Source organism: Gopherus flavomarginatus, chromosome 1 (assembly GCF_025201925.1).
Source record: "Gopherus flavomarginatus isolate rGopFla2 chromosome 1, rGopFla2.mat.asm, whole genome shotgun sequence".
Taxonomy (NCBI): domain Eukaryota; kingdom Metazoa; phylum Chordata; order Testudines; family Testudinidae; genus Gopherus; species Gopherus flavomarginatus.
The window spans coordinates 224,438,329-224,464,171 of NC_066617.1; the positions used below are offsets into that span (position 1 = coordinate 224,438,329).

Consider the following 25,843-nt stretch of genomic DNA (forward strand, 5'->3'; position numbering starts at 1 on the left):
AAAAGAACAGCTAAACTCAGTTTAGAGAGTATCAGAGGCGTAGCCATGTTAGTCTGGATCTGTAAAAAGCGACAAAGAGTCCTGTGACACCTTACAGACTAACAGAGGTATTGGAGCATAAGCTTTTGTGACTGAATACCCATGTCTGATGAAGTGGGTATTCACTCACAAAAGCTTATGCTCCAATACCTCTGTTAGTCTATAAGGTGTCACAGGACTCTTTGTCGCTCAGTTTAGAGAGTAACTAAAAGCCCTCTTTAGAGCTAAGCATTATAGCATAGCCTGACAAAGTACAGAATGAGGCATGAAGAACAATGGAAGCAGGTTGGCCAATTAGCTAGTGAAAAATCAAAGACAGCTTTCATAAGAATGTTTTGGGTAGGCAAAGCACCACCTTATTGTCATGGAACACCATACATGAAGAGTCAGCCATGACCATCCAAATCACAGAGGCAATCTCTGATGCAACCACCATCAGAAAAGCAATCTTCAGTGAGAGAAACAGTGCTGGAAAATGCTTTGACAATGGTTCAGATGGTGGTTCTATGAATTTGATGAGCAATACATTTAAGTACCAAGATGGAAACAGCTCACAGCAGAGGAAACTAAGTGGAAGGAAACATGCAGTTGATTAGCAGAGCTGCACACATTCGGCAACATGTGTTCATGCGTTGCTCCTGCAGCTGCCATGGGACCTCTTGCTGGCTGTGCAGAGTGGGGGGATGCTGATGTCAGGGTGCCCCCAGCCCTCAGCCCCAGTACAGAGCAGGGTAGAAGGGACAGGGCTCATCAGGACTTGCAGCAGCTCCAAGGTCTGAACAAGCCTTCTGGTGAGTACCTTAAGGAGACAGTGCATAGTCTCTCAGAGACTTCCCCAGCAGTGAGCACACAAAATCTCTGCCTCTTTCCATGCACCCCATCTCCGCAGAGCAGTGGAGGGGGAACATGGTTCAAGAGGAGGACAGCTTTCAGCGAATGCCTCGAAGAGACAGCGGATGGGCGTTTCTCTGAAACCTCCCCAGCAGTGAGCACGCGCGCACACACACACACACACACACACACACACACACACACACACAGTCTGTGTGTTTGTCTGTGACACACACACCCCTCCTAGTCTTTGTCACACACCTCCCAACATTGTTGTTGTTACTTCTCGGTACTTCCTGAAATGCACATATATTCTCTGTAATTTTATTCGTTCAAAGTGTTATTTTAGTGTTTTGACTGATCTATGCACTTCATAATTTTTATTTCTCTCTTACACTTAAATTTAATTCTTTGAGTAGTAAGTTCTAAAATGCTTAGTCTGTCCTTGCTGGAGTAATTATCCTTGTTGGTAACTTTTTAAAAATAGTGTGTGTGTGTGTGTGTGTGTGTGTGTGTGTATGTGTGTGTGTGTGTGTGTGTCTGTCTGTCTTTCTCTCTCTCTCATATCTAGGTTTTTTGTTTCTACTGTTGGCACACATCCACACATTACCTTGGTGCACATAACCAAATTTATTCCACACATGGGTGGAAAAAATTAGAGGGAACACTGTAGTGGACCCTTTACAAATTTAAGGAGAGAAAAAAAAGAAGAGTCCTGGTACTGGCTGTTGAAAGACTCAAATCATAGTCAGATGCACTCTTGCTGAGTTGAAGGAGGAATCAGCTTGTCCGAAATGAAGCGGTTAGTCCGTAATGAAGAGATTTAAAAAAAAAAATAGTGGGAATCAGATCTTTGTCATGCCCAGATGCTAAACAGGTTCCATTTCATACAGTAGAGATTTTGGGTAAAGAGCGGTGCCTTTTTATAGCAGAATTTTCTAGATTGTTCAAGCTGTTTAACCAGCAAGCTCTCAGGCTCATGGACCCCAGATCAGGCTGTAGACTCTAACCTGTCCCCTGAAAGGAGACCCAGTAGACTGGGCAAAAGCTGGAGGATCCACTGCTAAATCCAACAGGTCACAGTACCAAAACCCATGAACCCATAGACAGTACTATCAGCAGCACCTTCCTCCTGCCTACTCTTCTAGAGACGCATGGCAATGGGAGGAACTGAAGGGAAAGCATACAGGAACAGCTAGCTCTAACCCAGGAAGAATGCATCAGTAAGGAACTCACATTCATTTCACCCCTACAATAAAACTGGTTTATTACCACCCTCCCTCCCCCCACCAGTCATGGAACAAGCATTGTACAAACAGAACAAGAAAACAAAAGCTTACAGTAAGACAAGAGATAAATAGATAAAGGCAGATAGGAGAGTACAAGGAAACAATATTGGTCAGCATGATTGGCAGTGGTCTCAGCACAGCAGGAGCTTAACCATTGTCAGTTTTTTGTAGGCTTCATGGCAGAGGAGAGTTTTTAAGCAGAGATTTGGAGGAGGAGAATACATTAGTTTTGCAAATGTTTACAGGGAGTATCTTCAAAGCCTAAGGGCAGGAGGGAGAAAACACAAAGGTGCTTATTTGGAGGTTTTACTGGGCAATGGAGGCTGGCATCATGGGTCTATCAGAGATGGGAGTCAAACTTTCAATACTGAATGAGACAGGGTTGGGCGGGGGGGATAGGTCATGGAGGGCTCTGACAGTAAAAAAAAAAGACGGTTACTCACCTTTGTAACTGTTGTTCTTCGAGATGTGTTGCTCACATCCATTCCAGTTAGGTGTGCGCGCCGCGCGTGCACGCTCGTCGGAAACTTTTTACCCTAGCAACTCCAGTGGGCCGGCAGGTCGCCCCCTAGAGTGGCGCCGCCATGGCACCCGATATATACCCCTGCCGGCCCACCCGCTCCTCAGTTCCTTCTTGCCGGCTACTCCGACAGTGGGGAAGGAGGGCGGGTGTGGAATGGATGTGAGCAACACATCTCGAAGAACAACAGTTACAAAGGTGAGTAACCGTCTTTTCTTCTTCGAGTGATTGCTCACATCCATTCCAGTTAGGTGAATCCCAAGCCATACCTAGGCGGTGGGGTCGGAGTGAGAAGTCGCGGCATGGAGCACTGCAGATCTGAAGGCCGCGTCCTCTCTGGACTGCTGGACCAGGGCGTAGTGGGAAGCAAAGGTGTGGACCGATGACCAGGTCGCTGCCCGACAGATTTCCTGGATGGGCACACGGGCGAGGAAAGCCAGCGACAACGCCTGCGCCCTGGTAGAATGCGCAGTCACACGGCCCGTAGGAAAGTGGGCCAGCTCATAGCAGGTCCTGATACAGGATGTTACCCACGAGGATAACCTCTGCGAGGAAATGGGAAGCCCCTTCATGCGGTCCGCTACTGCCACGAAAAGCTGGGGGGATTTGCGGAACGGTTTGGTCCTCTCCACATAGAACGCGAGAGCCCTACGGACATCAAGCGAGTGGAGTTGTTGCTCACTGCCTGAAGAATGAGGTTTCGGGAAAAAAACCGGGAGGAATATCTCTTGGTTGATGTGGAAGGCTGAGACCACCTTGGGGAGAAAGGCAGGGTGTGGCCTCAACTGCACCTTATCTTTATGGAAGACTGTATACGGGGGGTCTACCGTGAGAGCCCGGAGTTCCGACACCTGTCTAGCTGAGGTAATAGCTACTAGAAAGGCAGTCTTCCAAGAAAGATAGAGTAGGGAGCAAGTAGCTAACGGCTAGGGGGGCCCCATGAGCCAAGACAACACCAGGTTAAGATCCCAGGTCGGGGCAGGGGGTCGGACGTTAGGGTATAGACGTTCCAGCCCCTTCAGGAATCTAGTCACCGTCGGGTGAGAGAAAACGGAGAGGCCATCCCCACCCGGGTGAAAGGTGGAGATAGCCGCCAGGTGGACCCGCAGGGACGATATCGCCAGGCCCTGTTGTTTGAGGGACCAAATATAGTCCAAAATATTGGCCACCGAAACTTCCATCGGGAGGAGACCTTTCTCCACGCACCAACAGGAGAAACGCTTCCACTTGGCCGAGTATGTCGCTCTAGTGGAAGGCTTCCTGCTGCCCAAGAGTACCTCACGTACCGGGGTGGAGCAGCGCAACTCAGAACTGGTCAGCCACACAGGAGCCACGCTGCTAGGTGCAGCGACTGGAGGTCCGGGTGACAGAGAGATCCGTGGTCCTGGGTGATCAGGTCCGGGTGAAGGGGCAGGGGAACTGGGTCGGCTATGGCCACGTCCAGCAACATGGGGTACCAATGCTGTCTGGGCCACGCCGGGGCTACCATGATCACGCGGGCCCTGTCCCTGCGCACCTTCAGAAGGACCCTGTGGACCAGCGGGAACGGTGGGGAACGCGTAAAACAAGTGGGTCGTCCACGAAATAAGGAAGGCGTCCGCTATAGACCCGGGTTCCCGGCCCTGAAAGGAGCAGAACGCCTGGCATTTCCTGTTCCCCCCGGACGCGAAGAGGTCCACGCGGGGACAACCCCACCTCTGGAAGATCAAGAGGGCGACGTCCGGGCGAAGGGACCACTCGTGCGAGAGGAAGGATCTGCTCAGGCGGTCCGCCAGCATGTTCCGTACTCCGGGGAGGAAGGAAGCCGTGAGGTGAATGGAGTGGGCTATACAAAAGTCCCAGAGTCGCATCGCCTCGTGACATAGGGGAGAGGATCTGGTGCCGCCCTGCTTGTTGATATAGTACATGGTCGTCGTGTTGTCGGTAAATACCGCGACACAACGACCCCGAAGCTGGTGACAGAACGTTTGACAAGCAAGGCGGACCGCTCTCAACTCCCGCATGTTGATGTGTAGCTTCACCTCCTGTGGGGACCACAGGCCCTGTGTTCTCAGGGTTCCCAGGTGGGCCCCCCAGCCGAGATCTGAGGCATCCGTCGTTAGGGACACCGAGGGCTGGGGCGGGTGGAATGGGAGCCCCGCACACACTACGGACTGGTCTAGCCACCAGCTGAGAGAATCCAACACCCCCTGGGGGATTGTGATCAGCATGTCTAGTGGTTGCCTTGCCGGGCGGTAATGTGCGATAAGCCACGACTGGAGGGGCCTCATGCGGAGCCATGCGTACCCGGTCACAAATGTGCAGGCTGCCATATGGCCTAACAGGGTTAGACATGTTCGTATCGATGTCAAGGGGGCTGCCAGCAAGCGCTGAACGATCGCCGACAACGCCTGGAACCTTGGCAACGGCAGAAGGGCCCTGGCCACGGTGGAGTCCAGGACGGCCCCAATGAACTCCACCCTCTGCGAGGGAAGCAGGGTGGACTTGTCCACGTTGATCATGAGGCCCAAGGTAGCAAACAGGCCGGTGATCCTGCGGACGTGGCTGCAGACCTGCAGCTCCGACGTGCCCCGAATTAACCAATCGTCTAGGTAAGGGAATACGTGAATGCGACTGCGCCGAAGGTGTGCCACAACGACGGCCATGCATTTTGTGAATACCCTCGGAGCCGCAGAAAGGCCAAATGGGAGGACTGCAAATTGGTAGTGAAGGCGGCCCACCACGAATCGAAGGAAACGTCTGTGGTGTGGCCATATGGCAATATGAAAATAAGCGTCCTGCATGTTGAGGGCGGCATACCAGTCTCCCGGATCCAGGGATGGGATAATGGTCCCCAGGGATACCATGCGGAACTTCAACTTCACTAGGTATTTATTGAGCTCTCGCAGGTCAAGGATAGGCCTGAGGCCTCCCTTGGCCTTGGGGATCAGAAAGTAGCGGGAATAAAACCCCTTGCCTTTCTCGTTTTCCGGAACCGCCTCTATAGCTCCTTTGTTGAGGAGCGTCTGTACCTCCTGTCGAAGGAATTGCTCGTGAGAGGGGTCCCTGAAGAGGGACGAGGAAGGGGGGTGGGAGGGAGGAAATGATACAAACTGCAGGCGGTATCCCGTCTGCACCGTGCGTAAGACCCAGCGGTCGGATGTTATTTGGGTCCACGCCTGGAGGAAAAACGAAAGGCGGTTGGAAAACGGGGGGGAAGGATCCGTGGGGGAAACTGGTACTGCGCCCTCGGGCGCACCTTCAAAACGAAGGTTTGGGTCCAGGCGGGGCTTTGGAGGAGCTCTGATTCTGCCCCCCTTGGTTCCCCGACTGTCTGCGCCTTCCATTCCTGCCGCGGCGCCTATTAAGGTCCTGCCGCTGGCGGAACTGGGGGTATGGCCGACGCTGCTGCTGTTGTTGCGGCCGGAAGGGTCTGCGTTGCGTCCCAGGCGTGTGCATCCCAAGGGAGCGCATAATGACCCGATTGTCCTTAAGACTTTTCAGTCTGGGGTCTGTCTTTTCCGAGAACAGGCCCTGGCCTTCGAACGGGAGGTCCTGGATGGTGTATTGGAGCTCCAGTGGAAGGCCAGAAACCTGAAGCCAGGAGATGCGGCGCATCGTTACCCCCGAGGCGAGGGTACGGGCAGCCGAGTCTGCAGCGTCCAAGGAGGCCTGCAACGAGGTTCATGCAACCTTCTTGCCCTCGTCAAGAATCGCTGCAAATTCTTGACGAGCCTCTTGTGGCAGCAGTTCTTTGAACGTGTCCGCTGCCACCCAAGAGTTAAAAGCGTAGCGGCTAAGAAGGGCTTGCTGATTGGAAACCCTGAGCTGAAGGGCCCCAGCCGAATAGACCTTGCGGCCGAGGAGGTCCATACGCCTGGCCTCCTTGGATTTGGGGGCTGGGGCTTCCTGTCCGTGACGCTCCCTCTCGTTCACCGACTGCACCACCAGGGAACATTGTGTCGGGTGAATGTGGAGGTACTCATAGCCCTTGGAGGGGGCCATGTACTTCCTTTCGATGCCCCTCGCAGTAGGGGGGATGGAGGCCGGTGACTGCCAGATTGTATTGGCGTTGGCCTGGATCGTCCTAATGAAGGGTAGGGCGACCCTGGTGGGAGCATCGGAGGAGAGGATGCTGACGACGGGGTCCTCGATCTCAGAGACCTCCTCAGCTTGCAGGCTCAGATTCTGTGCTACGCGCCTGAGGAGGTCCTGATGTGCCCTGAGATCTAGCGGAGGAGGGCTATTGGAGGAAGTGCCAGCCACCGCTTCGTCAGGAGAAGAGGATGAGGAGACCCCTGGCAAGAAAGTGTCCAGCGGGGGGTCCGCCTCAGCCCTCGCCTCTGGCTCAGGAGGGAGACCAGGGTCTTGTTGCTTCGATCCGTCCTCCCCGTCCGGGGAGGGAGGGGGGCGGGACAACGATGCCTCCGGCACCCTGTGCTCTGCCGTTGCAGGCCTAGGGGGAAGCTGTTGGGGGCCCTGGGCTTGATGGTACGCCCAGGGTGTCCAGAACCCCCACTGCTGCGGACCCTGGTCCTGTTGCGGAGGGTCTTGGAAAAGAGCCGCTTGTCTGTCGGTGCCCAGCGCGTATACGCTGTCCGCCTGTGATGACACCGACGGCTGTCTGGAAGGCCATGGAGGGGCCGACCGCAGCTGGTAAGAGTCTCCACGGTCTGGCACCGAAGATGTTCTCGGTGCTGGGGACCGGTACCGGGAGTCATACCGGTGCCGGGATCGGGACCGGGTTCTGTCTCGGTGCCGGGATCTGGACCGGTACCGGCCGCTGCTTCGGTGCCGGGATCGGGACCGGGACCTGCCACCGACGCGGAGTCGGGAGGTCGACCAGGACCTGCCACCAGCTCGGTGCCGGGAGGTCGACCGGTGCGCTGATCGACGGCGGGACTGGCTCCTAGAGTCCCGGTATCGGCGGCTGGAACCAGACCGTGACCGTCTGGAGGCCGATCGGTGCCGTGAGTACGACCGGTACCGCCGAGGGGAGCGGTGCCGGGACTGCGAGCGGCGGCGGAATCTTGAGCGACCGTGGTGTCGGGACCTCGACCGCGAGCGTGAGTCCCGAGACGGCGCCGTCATCATGGGTTTGCCCCTGGACGCTACCCGCACCGGAGGTACCGGGGGTGGCGGCTGAGTTGACTCAGTCAGGGGAATGAGGTCCCGTGCCGAGGCGAAGGTCTCTGGAGTCGATGGGACCAATAGCTCAACCCCAGATCTTATGGGGGAGCTCGGCGGGACCGGACTCGACGGACCCACCGGGCCTGGAGTCGACGGTGCTGGTAGCGCTGCGGCAGATGTCGATGCCGGGCGCTCCACTCGAGTCTGCCTGGATGGAGTTGCAGACTTCGAGGGTCTTTGCTTCTGCACCCGGTGCCGGGGAAGGTCGGTGACGGGGAGTCTTTCCGGTGTTGGTGCGATCCGGTGCCGGTGTAGAGATGATGGTCTGTGAAGCTGCTGGGTCAAGTGCCGCTTCCATTAGGAGAGTCCTAAGTCTCTGGTCTCTCTCCTTCTTTGTTCTGGGCTTAAAAGCCTTGCAAATGTGGCACTTGTCCGACCTGTGCGATTCCCCCAGGCACTTTAGACACGCGTCGTGAGGGTCGCTGGTCGGCATAGGCTTCTTACAGGCCGCACATTGCTTAAAGCCCGGCGAACCAGGCATGAGCCCGGTGCCGGGAAGGGCTACGGCCCAAACCGGCTAACAACTATCTACAATATTATTTACACTATTAACTATATAACTAACTATACTTAACCACTAACTAACAACCGTAGAACAAGGAGAGCTAGGGATGTGGAGGACAGCTATGCCGCGCTCCACAGTTCCAACGACTGACACGGCGGTAAGAAGGAACTGAGGAGCGAGTGGGCCGGCAGGGGTATATATCGGGTGCCATGGCGGCGCCACTCTAGGGGGCGACCTGCCGGCCCACTGGAGTTGCTAGGGTAAAAAGTTTCCGACGAGCGTGCACGCACGGCGCGCACACCTAACTGGAATGGATGTGAGCAATCACTCGAAGAAGAACAAGCAGTTTATGTTTGATATGATACAGAAGAGGAAGCCAGTGGAGGCATGCAGAGATAGGGGTGACAGTCAATGCAACAGTTTATGAAAATCTATGCAGTAGTGTTCTGAAGGATTCTGAGCTGGGCAGGATTGTACGTGTCAAGCTCAGAGAAAAGCATATTGCAGTAATCAAGATGAGAGATTATGACAACTTGGACAAGAGTTTTAGCTGTGTAGATGGACAGGAAGGCCATACCTTAGAGATACTATGCAGAAAGAATCTACAAGATTTACATATAACCTTGATGAGAGAACCTAGAGACACATTTAAGTCAAAAATGACACCCAGGTTATGTGCCTGAGTCATAGACGGAATGTTGGTGTTCTCCACATGAGTTGAGAAAGGAGGTAAGGGAAAGCAACTGAGAATGGGGGGGCAAATGGAGGGGAAGGAGAGAGTGTGAACAGGAGCTCTGTTTTAGATATGTTCCACTTGAACTGATGGCTTCACATCCATGAGGAGATATCAGTGAGGCAGGCTGAGATTTTAAATTGGACAGAAGGACACAGATCTAGATTAGAGAGGTAGATCTGAGTCATCAGATAGTATTTAAACTTGTGTTGTAGCTGAGATTACCCACAGACCAGGTATACACGGACAGGGCTGTGACAGATCCGCACAGAAATCTGGAGGTGGGGATGAGGAGGATCCTTTGAAGGATATGCTGAAGGAGCCATTAGAAAGGTAGGAGGAGAAGAAAGTCAAGAATGAGAGCATAGACTACTGTGTGAAAGGCAGCTGACAGGCCAAGGAGGATGAAAATGGAGTACTAGTTCTGAAATTTGACTAAGAAGAGGTCACCAGAGAATTTGGAAGAGTGGTCTCAGGTGAGCACGAACGGCGGAAGAGGGTTAGGATGGATTGAAGAAGAACACAAGGCAGTGATTGTAAATAGCATGTTCAAATGACCTTACAGATGAAAGGGAAGATGGGGGAAAATAGCTGGAAAGGCAAGGGTGGGCTTTTTGAAGACGCTAACAAACATTTGTATTGAGAGGGGAAGGGTTGGAGGAGAGCGAGAGGTTAAGGAGAAGAGTAAGGTAAGGAATGAGATTGTTAAAAAATGGGTACTCACCTTCTCGGAACTGTTGTTCTTCAAGATGTGTTGCTCATACCCATTCCAATGAAATGTGTGCGCGCGCTACGTGCACAGCCATCGGAAAGTTCTTCCCCTAGCAGCACCCATCAGGTCAGCTGTGGAACTCCCTGAAGTGGTGCCTTCGTGGTGCTCAATATATGATCCTGCTGACCCGGTACCTCCTCACTTCCTTCTTGCCGGTTACGCCGACAGAGGGGAAGTGGGCAGGTTTGGAATGGATATGAGCAACACATCTCGAAGAACAACAGTTACGAGAAAGTGAGTAACCGTTTTTCTTCTTTGCGTGATTGCTCATATTGATTCCAATTAGGTGACTCCCAAGCCCCACCTAGCCAGTGGGGTCGGAGTTATGGAATCGCTGATTGGAAAGTCGCTCTGCCAAAAGCTGCATCATCTCTGACATGCCAGATGATGGCATAACGAGAAGTGAACATATGTACTGAGGACCAAGTTGCTGCTCTGCAGATTTTTTGTATCCCGACCTGGGCCAATAACACTGCTGAGGAGCCCTGAGCCCTCGTGGAGCGTGCTGTAAGAGCCAGGGCTGGTATTTTGGCCAGCTCATAGCATATGTGGATGCATAACGTCATCCAGGAGGATATTCTTTGAGATGAGACCGGGAGTCCTTTCATCCGGTCTGCCACCACTACGAACAACTGGTTCAACTTCCTGAATGGCTTAGTGTACTCGATGTAAAAAGCTAGTGCTCGCCGAACATCCAGGGAGTGTAGCCTCTGCTCACGGTTATTGGCATGAGACTTAATATAAAAACCAGGCAGGAAAATGTCACAACTAGTGTGGAAGTGTGACACAACCTTAGAAAGCAAGACCAGGTGAGGCTTGAGTTGCACCTTACCCCTGAGGAAAACCACAGGAGATGGGTCTGAAATAATGGCCTTTAACTCAGACGCACTCCTTGCTGATGTAATGGCGACCAGAAAAGCTACCTTCCACAACAGACAGAGAAGGGAGCAAGTCGCCAGCCGTTCAAATGGGGGCCCCATTAGCCTGGAGAGGACCAGGTTAACATCCCACAGGGGGACAGGATGTGTGATCTGGGTATGTAGGAGTTCCAGACCCTTGAGGAACTGACCAATCACTGGACTGACGAAGACCGAGCGTCCAGATGCGCCTGGGTGGAAGGCCAAGATAGCAGCGAGGTGTACCTTTATGGAGGATGCTGCCAGGCCTTGCTGTTTCAGGTGCAGAAGGTACCCTAAGATGAGAGGTACAGATGCCTGAAGAGAGGGTGTACGACGCTGGTCACACCAACACGTAAATTTTTTCCACTTTGCAAGGTATGTGGTTCTAGTGGAGGACTTCCTGCTGCCAAGGAGGACCTCCCTTACTTGTTATGAGCACAGAAGTTCCATGGAATTCAGCCATGAAGATTCCAAGCTGTGATGTGGAGGGACTGTAGGTCAGGGTGATGAAGATGACCGCGGTCCTGAGTGATCAGGTCCAGGAAACAATGTGATTGGGGCATCGACTTACAGTTTGTTAAGGAAAGTTAGCTTGAGTGACTCCATTAAGGCCTAGGCCTGCCATTAACTAAAAGCGAGCACATCACGTACCAGGGTCACGGAGGAAGGGCAAAAACATAATAAAACCACAAAAAAGAAAAAGAACAGTAAAACAGTAAATAGCACCATTTAAGGAAAGTCTAATATGCAAGATAACAGCTTGCCTAAGCGCTAGCCAGCATAAGGAAAATATTTAGCTGTGATAGGTTAAAGATAAGTAAATGGCTTGTTTATTGGCTAAGGCTTACAATGCACAAGGGCAACATGCATTGCTAAAAAGGCATATAACCTCTTTGTAACCTGCAGCCAGAGTCCCTGCCCTGACTAGCAGGGGGGCACCATGCTCGAGCACAATAAAAATCTGGTATTTGGACCACTCTGCATATCTTTGGTTTTTGCGCCTCAGCCTATAAAAGAACTGCGCGTGGCCTATTGGTGTAATTCATAACAAGTTCCAAGAGCATGGTGTACCAATGTTGTTGAGGCCATGCTGGTGCTACCAGAATTCTGTGCCCTGTCTGTGATGACCTTAAGTAGGACCTTGTGCACGAGAGGGAACGAGGAAAAGGCATAGAGCAGGCGGCCTCCTCAGGGTAGCAGGAACGCATGATTGAGCCTGTGTTGTGTTTCTGGAAGGAGCAGAACATTGGGCACTTTCTGTTGCTCTGGATGGCAAACAGGTTGACCTGGGGAAACCCCCACCTTTGGAAGACTAGATGTATAACATCTGGCCGGATGGACCACTCGTGATTGCAGAAGAACCTGCTGAGGCAGTCCGCCAGTGTGTTCTGAACTCCTGGTAGATAGCCCACTCCATTCACCTGGAAGTATCTTATGCAAAACTCCCACAGCTGGAGGGCTTCCCAACATAGGGGAGAGGACCAGGCTCCCCTGCTTGTTGATGTAAAACATGGCAGTGGTGTTGGCTGTCAGAACTGTCATGCACTGATCTTGTAGTTGGACCTGAAAGGCCTGGCATGCTAGTCTCACTGCCCTCAGCTCCTTGGTGTTGATATGGAGGGAGAGCTCATCCCGTGACCAAATGCCTTGTGTTTGGAGGTCTCCCAAGTGTGCTTCCCATCCCAGAGCTGATGCATCTGTTACTAAGGACAAGGAAGGCTGAGGGCTGTTGAAGGGGATTCTTTCGCACACCGTCTGAGGGCTTAGTCAGACCCTGGCCTTGCACCTGCCATTCCTGCCCCTTCTCCTATAAAAGTCCTGCCTCAGCCAAGGAGGATAGGAGCGCTGCTGCTGCAGCTGAAACTGGATATGTTTACATTGGGTTGCTGGGGTGTGCATACCCAAGGATTTCACGGTAGCCCTGGAGTCCTTTAGACTATGCTCTATAGTCAGTCTGCTCCACAAACAGACCTCCCCCATCAAAAGCAGGTCCTGCATGGTCTGTTGAACCTCAGGCGGGAGTCCCGAGGCCTGCAGCCATGAGCTATGCCTGATGGCTATCCTGGAAGACACGGTGCACACCACTGAGTCTGCAGCATCCAGTGAAGCCTATAAAGAAGTCTGTGCCACCGTCCTCCTCCACTATCACTTCAAAATCCTCCCTGGACTCTGTTGGCACCAGCTCCTTAAACCTGAGCATCAAAGTTCCAGGAACTGAAGCTGTATCTACTCAGAATTGCCGGCTGGTTGGCAAACTTGAGTTGCAACTCCCACGTAGAATACACTTTGCGCCCAAATAAATCTAGGCACGTGGCATTCTTGGATGTAGGCACTGGGGCTTGTTTTCCCTGCCTCTCCTTTTCGTTTGCTGCAACCACTACCAATGAGCAAGGCTGCGGGTGTGCGAAAAGGTATTTGTACCCCATAGATGGGACGATATACTTCCTTCTCCACATCCTTCACAGTCGAAGGGACGGTGGCTGGGGTCTGTCAAATGGTCTTAGCAATGGCCTGTACAGCCTTGATGAGGGGTAGAACCACTCTTGATGGACCTTCCGGGGCCAGGATGTTGACCATCGGGTCCTTCAACTCCACCACCTCCTTGGCCTGCAAGTCCATATTTCGCGCCACCCTGTGAAGGAGGTCCTGGTGGGCACAGCTGTCTATGGGGTGCGGTCCAGCGACAGAGGTGCCTGTGATCACCTCGTCTGGGGAGGATGACAAGGAGGCTAATGGGAAAACATGGTCCTCCTGACCCTCTTTTGTCTCCAGAGGCCTCCTGTCCTGCCCCTCTGTCGGAGCCAACCACTCCTGGATCAGGATCAGGAACTGGAGTTGGTCCCAGGGAAGATCAAGCAACTGGTACCTCCTCAGCATCCCTAGGGGTGGGGCAACTGGCCGATGCTACCAGTACCCACAGTTCAGAAGTCACCAAATGGGAACCTTTGGATGGGGCACCCTGGGCCTGGGGGTATGCCCATGGGGTCCAAAATGGCCACTGCGCTGGTCCCTGCCGCTGTATAGACCATGGCCCTGCCCCCACCTCAGGCTTTTCACGGCCCAACCAGTGCCAGTCACCCTGAGTATCTGGATGCCGTCTCTGAGTCCGAAGACAGGAACCGGGATTGCGATGGTCAGGGCGGTGCCAAGCGGAGCTGGACTGGGGAGTAGTGTCACGAGGCTGGGGAGTGGTGTCTGGGTTGGATGGCAATTCCACCTCCTCAATGACCTGGCTCAAGGAGTCCAACAACACCGGACTGGACAGTCCCCCTTGTGGAGCCCAAGTCGACGGTGCTGGCTCCAAAGTCTTCGGCCGTGGGTATTCCTCTCTGGAGCATGCCCCATTGGAGCAGGGATGCCGCGGGTCTCTCTGAGTCCTTCCGTGGTGCCGCTTCTACCATTGCCGCTGGGGCACCACGCACCAATGAGCTCGGTGCTGGGTCTTGCCACTCCGGTGTTGGTTGTGGTCCGAGTGCCGCCTCCATAAGGAACTGCTTGAGGCAAAAGTCTCGCTCCTTTTTTGTTCTGGAGCTAAAATCTTTAAAAATTCTGCACTTGTCTCCTTGGTGTGCTTCCCCTAGAGCTTTTAAGCAGGTGACTTGGGGGTCGCCCCTTGGCATGGGCTTGTTGCAGGACTTGCAGGGCTTGAACCCCTGGGACTTAGGCATGTAAGACCCCCAAGGAGAACACAGTCAGGGTGGATGGTAAACCCCCCAGCCCAACAGCTAACTAACTACAATAACTAAGAACTAAGAATTAAACAACTACAAAATACAAACAGTATGAATAGAAGCTAGGGAAACGTGCAGTGCTTGCAAAGCAAGATGCCACAGTTCCAACGACCGTCACTGGTGGTAAGAAGGAACTGAGGAGGTGCTGGGTCGGTCAAAGGGAAGGTGTTGGATAGTATTCTGCACCTCCCTAGAGTAGACCAATGGTTGCAACCGCAAATCCCTCTCATAATACCAGTGACCAAGCTTCTGGATGCTGTATCTGCCATATCAACTGCAGCCCCAAAAGCCATTTTCGAAACCCTCCTCTAGAAGGGAAAGGAACTAGGTTCTGTCCTCAAAGGAAAGTTTGTCCTGAAAAGCCCCCAGCCTGAAGCAGTTATTAAAGTCATACTTGGCTAGCTGGGCCTGGTAATTGGCAATGAAGAACTGCAAGCACACAGAGAAGACCTTTCTCCCCAGGAGATCCAGTCTCTTCAAGCCCTTGTCTGATGGGACATCCCTGAGGTACTGAGACCTATTGCAGGCCACGACAGAATATACCACCAAGGATTTGGGAGCAGGATGGGAGAATAGGAATTCAGCTCCCTTTCCCAGACCAAAATAGCATTTCTCTGCCGCCTTAAGTGTGGGAGCATAGGATGCTGGGATGTGCCAGACCAATCTCACCAGTTCCAATATGGCCTCATTAATTGTGAAAGCCACCTTACTTGAGCATTAAGGCTGCAGAATGTCCAACAGTCGATGATTTGGGTCTTGGACTTCCTCCAGAGATATCTGGAGAGCACTAGCCACCCTTCGCACTAAAGTCCTGGTATTGTCTATGGTCTTCTGGTGGGGGTGCCTCATCCAGGGAAGAGAGGAGATTTCCGACTGAACTACTGGTATCTGTGCTTCTAGTTGAATATCATCCTCTTCCTCCTACACTGACAGAACCAGTTGTTTGCACAAGGAGGAGGAGTCAAAAGGCTCCTAGGTGGGTCCCAGATGTCTGGAATAGGGATCCTATGAGACCCCAATAGGGCCAGAAAGAGGGGCCAACTGTTTGAGGGGATCATTGGTCTCCTAGGCAGGTCATGTTCATAAGGGTAGCAACCATAAGTCCTAGATCACCTATCCAGGCTTTATTCAGTCTGTGGAGATGAAGGACAGGTCAGCTCATCAGACCCATCTGAATCCAAAAATCAGTCCTGTTGTAACAGCAGAGCAATTAGAACAGGGCAATCCTGCCTGATGGCTGTAAGAAAGAGGGTTTCTGAGACACCAAAGGAATATAGTCTTCTGGCGTAGTAATTTCCCACAGGGGGACTGGGCGAGAGAAGAGAGGAGACTGCGAGGAGAGGAAGAGATCCTCTGGGGCCATATAAGTCTCTGTGCATCCTGGTGTGCAGGGAGTTCTGATGGTCAGCATCAATGGTTCCAGTACATGCCTGGTTGTAGAGCGTGTTTTGGGCAGATGCATCAGAATCACAAAATCTGGAGCTGCACTTGTAGCTGGCAGATGCAGGAATAATTTGTATAGTGGGGGTGCTGAGAGCCATTGAACCAAATTGTAAATCCAGTATATGATTGAAACCACTTCAAGCCAAGGGGGTGCTGCCGCAGCCCCAACACCCCTAGTTCCAGCATCTATAGGAAAATGATGGTCCTTGTGTTTCAGTACCAGAGTCACCAATGGAACCAGCAGATCCTTCTTCCTACACACCTTACTCTCCACCCTGGGGGATTTATGCGGAGCCAGTTACTTGGAAGTCTTTGTGTAAGAGCTCACCTGACTCAATAGGCTTGGGGAAAGGAGTGCACCGTTTATGGACAGTTGTAGATGGGGATCTGTCCTTGCATCTACGAGAGTGTCACTTACTCTCATGGGAAGCCCTTGAGGAAGTCTTTGGGCACATGCTCAGAGTAGAGCTGCTCCTTTTGTGAGGCCAATGTACAGAGGAGTCTTCCTGGCCCAGATCAGAGAGGCCATTAAATGAGAGGTCTTCTCCATTAAATGTTTTCTAATGCAAAGCTCATTGGTGGAAATGAGCAACAAATGCTGCACAGCACCAAAATGTGCATCTTACCCAGACAGTAGAGAGAAACAGAGAGCCACTGTTTGTATCTGACAGTGAAGGATCTAGGGCAGGAGATGCAGTTTTTGAAGCCGAAGAGTCTGGACACAGGATCCAGTGTTCTCTCTGGCTTCGGCATTTCAGAGAATCTATAAAATAAGATTGTAAGTAGTTATTCTATACCTTAGTTCAGTTGGTCCTAGTGTCCCCATGGGGACTCCAGGCCAGGGAAACAAACTACACTAAGACCAACTGAACTAAGCTAAAGAATAACTATTTACAATCTTATTTACAGGTTTTCTGAAATTCTGAAGCCGAAGAGGACACTGGATCTTGACTCAGACCATGCGAGGGTAAGAAGGAACTGAGAGAGTGTTAACCTTATACCCTCGCTCTGGAGCATAAGGAGATCCACTGCGCAAGTGTGGGCCAACCGACACTGCTTGTTAAAAAAAATAAATAAATAAATAAAAAATAAAAAAAATTAAAAAAAAATCGCTGGACTCAGGCTCATACGTACTCACATGCGGAATACACGTAAGGACCAGAACTTGAAGAACTGACTCTTACTTGTCCAGCAGGAAACTGAAACTCTGAAGGAGGCTCTGAAGGATAGAGCTTTGCACTGGAAATGGTCATGGCTATATGTAAATTATAAAAAATGTCATGTGTGAAGAATGTATGCACATATAGAGACAGCCTCCTTCAGCTCAAAAGAAAAAAACCTTGAGATACCAGACAGAATTTAAAAAGTTTTCCCATCTTGAACATTCTTAGGTTTTTGTTGAAAAATTTGAGGTCTGTTGCATCTTCCACTTCTATGAGGCATCTCAAGCAGAAAAGCACCACAAAAGACATGCTGTCTTTTGAACTAGGATCCATAGGCCCTCCTACAATGTCTGACTGATGGTAAGGACTTCTTCAATTTCTCTGAACCATAAAGCACTACTTTTGTCTAACACCTGAATATTTAGAATCAGCTAAGAACTCTTCTGCTTGGGCCTTCAAGCATCTAGGTCATAAAAATCATACTGGATGTCAAAGCTCTAGTGGAAGTGTGGATGGCATCCACAAAAGCATCCAAAAATGCAGCTACTAATGAGATTTTAAGAGGATCTGTTTCCCAGCTTATGTTCCTCTTTCTCCCCTGTATATTTTGGGGAAGGAGGCTTGACAAGCTGCCCCACTCAGATAAGCTCTGGCAAAACATGCAGAAAGACCAGAGGTCCAGAACGCAACAACAGATGTTGATCACCTTCCCCAGCTCAACAGGAAATGGAATGAAGCCTATTATTTCCCTGCTGCCACAGCTCAGAGGAAGAGGTTAAAAAAGGAAGAGAGTAAGTAAGGTACTATGCCTGCTTCCCTTTGTTTTATTTTTCAACTAACTTATTTGGGCTTTTTGATTTCACTCTCTCTTCTTTCCTCTGCCCCTCCTCCCCAGCTCCCTTTCGCAGAAGTTGGTGACAAGCAGATGCTATCTTTTCTCCCTTTGACTACCAGTGTCTTGGAATTTGGGCGAATTATTACTAAAGAATTAATTTAAAAATTTGAATAGGAAATTTGAAATTAACCTGACTGGCAAACTTCATCCTTTCACTTAATGTACTGCAACATGAATTTCTGGAACTTATCTACAAGTTGGGGTGGAATAAAGAAGAGTAATTCTGCCCCTCTGTGGTCCAGTTTTCTGGCCAAGAAGGTGGGTCATTTGAGGAACTAACTGGAACAGTAAAGAACAATGAACTGGAGGAGATGCCACTACGTGGAAAGATCACTGATCTGGGGTCAGAGCCAATGGCAGCCAAGTTGGCCCCAGACAGAAGCTTGACAACTTTTCTGTTGTCCCACAAGAAACAGCCTTCTTCCCAGAGGCTCATGAATACATAAGTCAAACACATCTGACTCTCCACTGGAAGGCTATTTGTCAAAAAGGCTGGAAAAAAGAGTGACCCTATACTTACTGTCACTGGTCTGCAGAAAGCTGGTTGATCATGTGGTACTGCTTCTCCTAGTTTCCAGTTGCTAAATTACATTACAAGACAGCTAAAATTACATTAAAACCTCTCCTATTACTTTTCCATGCAAGCAACTGCTGTAGTTACCACGAGAGAAGTAGCCCATGAAACTCATTAAGGTTTGTTTACAGTATAAAGACGTTTCAGAACCACTGTACTATAATCCAACCCAACAACGCCCCATTTGGATGGCAAATATTGCAGAGAATCCTGTGTTGTTTTTTTAAATCCCATTGGATTACAAAAATTATTCATGTAAAATATATCTACTGGTCTTCAGTTTTAGCAAACACTAGTGCTTATAAACAACATTTAAGGCTAGATTTGACTTGGCAGTGTTCATATGTTTTCTCCCTTTTCAGAAAGCATTTTTCTTCTTCCACAATATATAAAACTTGTACAAATAGGTTTGTGATACTATGTAATATTTCAGATTAAAACTAAAACAATCCCCCCCAGATATTCTGTATCATAAAAGAATAAATTAAAAATCATGGAAGATCAATTTAAAAGGATGTGTACTCAAGGATGGTCACAGTCGTTTACTGACGAGATTGAAAGTCTTAATTGTTTAATGATCTCAAGGTATCTATCGCCATCTAGTGAATAACCACTACAATTACTACACTAGTCACTTTACAAATTACAGTTTATTTGTTGGAATCACATACCACATGAAATTCATGCTGCCCAAATTTCCCCACTGAAAGCTAACCTACACATGCCTGCAGTTGTACCAGTCTGTACTGAGTTTCTAACATGTCATTAACTAATTACAGTTGTGTCAGATGGGATCTGAAGCAGAGATTCCGTTGATGGTGTATGTCAGAGGTCAGCAACCTTCGGCACAAGGCCCATTGGCCATGAATGGAGAACCATGGCCTCTGGGAGCTGGGGGGAGCGGGGCATGCCTGCAGACGGGCAATGTAAACAAAATGTCTCATGGCCCATCAGCGGATTACACTGATGAGCCGCATGCCGAAGGTTGCCGACCGCTGGTCCATGTGCTGCACCTCTCACGTGCACAGCTATATTGCCCTTCATAGAAGGAATTTCTGCCACATCACATGAAATTCTTTTGCCATTAAATCCAAGCATGCATATGAGGTCATTTCTGCACCATCAACATGATTTCAAACAAGTTTTTGAAGAATAATATGTAATCCTGGAGTTTTTAGCCAGCACAACACACTTGCGTGGTCCAACCTACTTCTAATATGTCATCACAGCCAAACCCGATCTCATCAAAATACTACTAATCAAAGTTAATAATATTGACAGCTTTCCAGTACTTTACACTATATGAATTTCCAACCTCAGATTCGGTGTGAAAAACAAAAATTTCTCCAAACATATTTACTGTGCAGCCCTCAACTACAGGATGGTTTGACAACACAGTAAAATGTAGCACTTCAAAATCTGACCTACATCGATTCAAGATACATTCCCTGGAGATATTTCATATCATCTTGTTTACCTATGCATGTATCATCAGGTGCATAATCATAAGAAATATCATTTAATCACATTTCAAAGAAAAACTTCTTATATGTTATTTTAAATTAGATCCCTAGGTTTTTTCCTGAAATTAATTTTCTCTCATTAACCTCTTGTTTCAGACAGCCCACAGCTCCTGCTACTGACAGTAATGCTAATATAAACTGCATTAAGTGGCTGCTGAAAACCTAGGCAACAAGAAGTTAAACACATCAAATGGTTTAAGAAACTGTCCCTTCTAGCTAGAACTCATGGACTGCAGACTAATTCAGGTATAAATTTGTTCAAAACTGTATTTGTCTTGTAGTTCACTTAAGAAGTTGGCACAATAAGTGTCTGAATCTGAAATACAAGATATTTCTCAAGGATACTAAAATCTTTAGTCTCACTCACACCAACCATTCACAATAACCCCTTGGAAACTTGGAATTTTATTTCCTAATCAAATATTTTCACGTTCTTTTTTGTAAGGTTAAATGCAGTTGCTAGGGTGCTCGTTTTTTAAAAATAACGAGAAAAGGAATATTTGTTTTGATGGGAAGACAGACAAAATAATACAGATGTCATAAAAGAAGAATGAAATCAAGGTTTTTATTAATCAAATGTGTCCATTTTAAAAAGCTATTTAATGACTCACCTCTCTCCCTTTGTGTGTCACCAAAGCAGCCAAAGGCTTGGCATAGAATCTACTGTAGGAAAACCCCAGACAGCCATACATGCTATTAGCTGTAAGCTTCAAAGCCTTCTGCCTGATATCATACTGAAAAGGAACATAACCAGTAGATTAATCACCATAAACCACCAAACAGAAGTTGAATGCAATATTATCAAGTACTCACAGTTATTTCTGACACCTATCACCTCTCTAAACCACAACAGAGCATCTTACAATTTGTTTCTAACCTCCATTTCCTATTAAAGTAAATCATTCCTATTCTGTAGTCTGATCAATGGACTTAAATAAGTTAGTGAAGGCAGAGGAGGTCTTCCCTAAAACACACCTGTAAATAGAGGTCAGGATTTAAATCCGGCTGTTTCATTAATTGCTTGACTTGTCGCCTTCTCTCCACCAGCTTTCTTATCTCTTTAGGCAAAATTCCCATTTCTAGAGATGGATCTGGTAGTTCTGGAATTTCTTCTTGCACTCCATCCTGTCAAATGATCATTTAGTTTATCAAATATTTGCTTTAAAAGTAGATTTTAGTTTATTAACAAGCAAGAAGAACATGAAAAATTTAGTTTATTTATTTCTGCAGAGTAAGAAAGAAACTGCACTCACAGTACACAGTTTAAGATGGCAGAAGTGAAGGTGGTTTTCATGCTTTTCAGCTGTATTAATTTGGTGCTGCAGAACCACCGGTAGGTAACCCCAGAATTTGCAAGTCTATTTTTGTCTATTCACTGCCAGTACACTAGCAACTCTTCTAATGCACCCCAAAAGACTTGGCTCTCAGATGTCACACTAGGAACAGAAACCAAAACCTTCTGGGGTATATGAGCACCACTGTAAGAAGACAGGTTAAAAATGAATTGTTTCAGAGCCGTAGGGACAAGAGTTTCAGATACCAATTCTATTTGAAGGAAAGAAAGAGTCTATCAGCTTGTCTACATGATAACTTAGTTTGTGGCAAGATAGGGTGTAAATCTACCTCACACTAGCTTGCCACGCACTAATTGTTCATGTGAATCCTGCTGCTGCACCCTAAAAGTTCCACAGCGCACTTTGATCTACTTCACTTTGACACAGGAGCAGGACACAGACAGATAATTAAGGTACAGCAGACTAGTGCAAGCTAGATTCACACCCCAGCTTGCCACATAGAGTTTGCACAAACAAGCTCTAAATCTCCAGGTGAAAGAGTTAGATAATATTAAGTGTGAAGATTGGAGGGCAGCATCTAGAGGGGTGACGATTTCACATTTTGCTTCTCAGGTGAGTAATTCTGACTTTCATATTTAAATATTATTGGAAATGGTTATGAGAGTTATCTTGAATGATATTGCCTTCCTGATTCTCACACCACCTCAGAATTTGCTTCTGAAAGAAGGACAATGACAAGCAACATGGCTTCTCACTTAAGCTGTGTACAGAGGGAGTTATTCTAACTTGAATGCTTTGCCAATAAAAGCCATAATGAGATAACTCCCACAAGTGATTCCTCTCCCCTTTCCAAGCGCATACATTTTTAATAAATAAAGAATATCTGAAAGACGCATAAATCACTTTACATCTCAATTTCAGTGTGATAACTGTGTCCACACTGGAATTTAAAGCACAAAAATACACTCTATTTTCAACTTTATTCCTTTGAGCTTTGAAAGGGAATGGATGTTTAAAAACTGTGTTCTCAGGCAATACTGCTAAGATGAAATAAGTGTTTGCCAACCTATTAGAGCAGGGACAAAAAGTATCACAAACAATGGACGCCTTTGCAAACAAACACTTTTCAAAAAAAGTGCAGCTTTATATATATTATTGTTTACAGCTAAGAGACAAAAGAAAGAATGTATTTAAATCATAGAACAGAATATCAGGATTGGAAGGGACCTCAGGAGGTCATCTAATCCAACCCCAACTGAATCAGCCCAGCCACGGCTTTGTCAAGTCTGAGCTTAAAAACCTCTAAGGAAGGAAATTCCACCACCTCACTAGGTAACCCATTCCAGTGTCATCCCATTTCCATTAACCTGAAGTTTCCTAATACACCTATCAGGGAAAAAAGCACTCTTACTGTTTCAGGGATTTATAATTAAGAAAACACTGCCTGGCTTTGCAAGTTACAGACCAATATGTAAAGTCAAGGACAGCCTTTACCAACAAACTCTGTGTCGTTATTGGCCTCATAGGGATGGGGTACCTACTGTGCAGCGGTTTACACATTTACAAATACTTTCTGCTACATGCCCATGGATTTTCTTTGGATCCAAACACTCCAAATTAAGAGATGTACATAACTGTACAGATATAAACCTTAAAGGATTCCAACTTTTAAACTGTGCCTGCATGTGAACATGGTGGCAAAACTACAAGCACTTTCACAGGCTTCAATTAATCAGGCATTAGCCTATGAGACAAAAGTGTCAGAAGTGGAACGATACACTCCTTACTAACTTGAGAAGAATGAACCGAAAGTTTCTATGTTAACGAAGGACACTTATGTATAATTATCACCACAAAAGAAAGAAAGAAAAAAAAAAAACCTAAATGTCAACAGCCCAGAAAGTTATATAGCTATTGCTGAAGATGGACCATTCAGAAATGTTATGTTCTTTGATTTAACAGTTCACCCTGATCTAAAAGACAACCAAGAGTCACCTTCAGCCAGGGTGGATTTAAAAAAACAAACAAACAATTATTTAGAAAAAAAATCAGTTTTTAATTTAAATTAAATTCAAGTTTAGTCTTAAAAAAATAAAACCTACTGAAAATTAAATCTGACACTGACAACCCATGTTAGAGCTTAAATGATTTTAATGGACTATACAAACAAATACAAACAAAAAACAATCTATGTTTACTGGCAAATTTTAAAGAAAGTCACACCACTGAACTGGTTGAAGTCACTGGCTAAGCAGAGTTTATTGAAGTATTAAACTAGCTTTTGACAGCATAGCGTCTTCTGCGAGTGCAAATAGAATTTTTTTTTCATTTCAGTTTATTCAACTAGTTCAATTCAACAACTAGCTCACTCAAAGTTAAGAAACCAACTGGGAACTGCAAAAGCAGAAAAGCTTGTTTTCTTCTTTCAATCTCTGAATAAAAACCAAGGGCTTGTCTATATAGCGCCAACAAAGTGCACCAGAGGGGTGTGATTTGTAAAGCATTCTAATGTGTTGCACTCTAACTACCCTGGGTAGACTCTGCTGTTGTGTTCCAGAAGGTGCCGAGTTCATGTTTACATAGTCCATTAACGTGAACTGGGTACTTTTTAGTGCACACCAGCAGCGTCTACGTGGGGCAGTTAGACCACAACATGTTAGACCTTTACAAATTACACCCGCTCTGGCATGCTTCGCCGATGCTGTGCAGACAAGTCCTAGATGTGAGAAGATCAGATCTCCTAGTGTAAAATCTTGAAGGACATGGTGATCAGAAACAATCAGTTCAATTCACTGAGTATGGACAATACCTTTTTTGTTTAATAAATCAGTTAGTTTTAAATGCAAAACTGTTTTAAATCAGTGTTTTTTCTTATGTATCCAGCACATTTAAGGTAGTTTTATTTATTTTTAAAAAAAGAAAAACAAATGCTGATTGTGAATTTTTAACTGAATTTGAATTGCCACCTAAATAGCATTTCACCCAGATCACATGTAAAAAGTTAATCACCTAATAAATAAATGATTCACCATTCTCTAATATAATACAAATATAAAAATTAAGCATTTGAATAAATGCAAGTTACACTATATAACTGCTTAAATAACTGTATATAGATATATAATGTATCCTTCTGATTGCAAAAAGAAGGACTAAATGACGTGTGAAGGATATATTTATTTGCAAAATCAATGTTTTAATGGTTACCAACCAATGAGAATCAACCTTATTTTAGGAAGATAATCATGTTTTGCGTTTGTACTTTTTAGTTAAAATTGATGATTTAAAATTAGTAAAAATTTGTGATTTAAATAGCTTTGATTTGAATCAATTCATTCTACCTGCACCCCCCAAATGCAGCAGGCACAGAACAGGCTTCCTGAATTGACACACTGTTTATTCCATCATTGAACCCAACTGAAGGGGCACACAGTCAGTCTGGAGCTCAAGCACCTCATACCATAGAGACAGTCAAACACCCCTGGTGGCTCCAGCCAATTCATATTCTCCAGTTAAACATTTTTGGTGTTCAGGACTGTAAAACAGAGTAGGCCCCATGGAGCATACACTGTGCATCAGATAGCCAATACACTCCAGAGACGTAATACACAAGTGAAGGTCCAACCTCACAGCTCTATCGATTTCCCCCAACCTCCTTTGGTAAATTGCAATTGAAAGGTTTCAGAGAAGAAATGTTTTTATAAGGAGAAACATGAATAAGGAGGGTGTTTGTTCAGCTGAACAGAATGGGGGAGTTCCAAGCATAAAAGGACTGATATGGAAATATGAAAAGATTAGCATAGAAACAGGGCCGGCTCCAGGGTTTTTGCCGCCTCAAGCAAATTAAAAAAAAAAAAAGCTGCGATCACGATCTGCGGCACTTCTGAAGTGCTGGCGGTAGAGCTGCCACCGTCTTCGGCGGCTGGTCCTTCACTCAGTGAGAGAGAGAGGGACCCACCACCGAATTGCCGCCTAAGAGCCAGACGAGCCGCTCCTCTCCGGATGTGGCCGCCCCAAGCACCTGCTTGCTGGGCTGGTGCCTGGAGCCGGCCCTGCATAGAAGGAGAATACAAAAGGCAAGTTTAGAAAAGCAGCTTGCAAGGAACTGCAGGAAAAAATTAAAACAGAGATGTAGATACAGGTGGAGTGGTGTAGTGACTAAAAGGGGAGAAGGATTAGAAGGTGAATCCAAGTGTGAAGACAAAAAGAAGCCCATGGGAGAAGGATGGAATGGCAAGACAGGAAGTTTATTTCTGTAGTCCTCTTGCATCTGTACAAAAGCACATGTATGGAGGTCAGGGATGAGGGGGAAAAAAAAATTTCATTAGTTTGGATGAGAGATAAGGCACAGAAAAGGGATTTAGCAGCAGAAAAAAGGTGGATTGTATGGAAGTTGTAGAGGAAGAAGAGACAGGATTAACTAAGCCCTCAATAAATCCTCTTGCACGGGAGAGGATAAGGA

General features: G+C 47.6%; 1 protein-coding gene across 3 annotated transcripts in view; it reads right to left on the reverse strand.

Moving 5' to 3' along the window:
* POLA1 (DNA polymerase alpha 1, catalytic subunit) overlaps positions 1–25,843 on the reverse strand; it is a 366,980-nt gene that overhangs the window by 280,753 nt on the left and 60,384 nt on the right. For all 3 annotated transcript variants that reach the window (XM_050936466.1, XM_050936467.1, XM_050936465.1), the window contains 2 exons: positions 21,062–21,211; positions 20,698–20,820 (listed from right to left, as the gene is read on the reverse strand). In XM_050936466.1, coding sequence (XP_050792423.1) covers positions 20,698–20,820; positions 21,062–21,211 — 273 coding nt within the window. The remainder of the gene's footprint in view (positions 1–20,697; positions 20,821–21,061; positions 21,212–25,843) is intronic.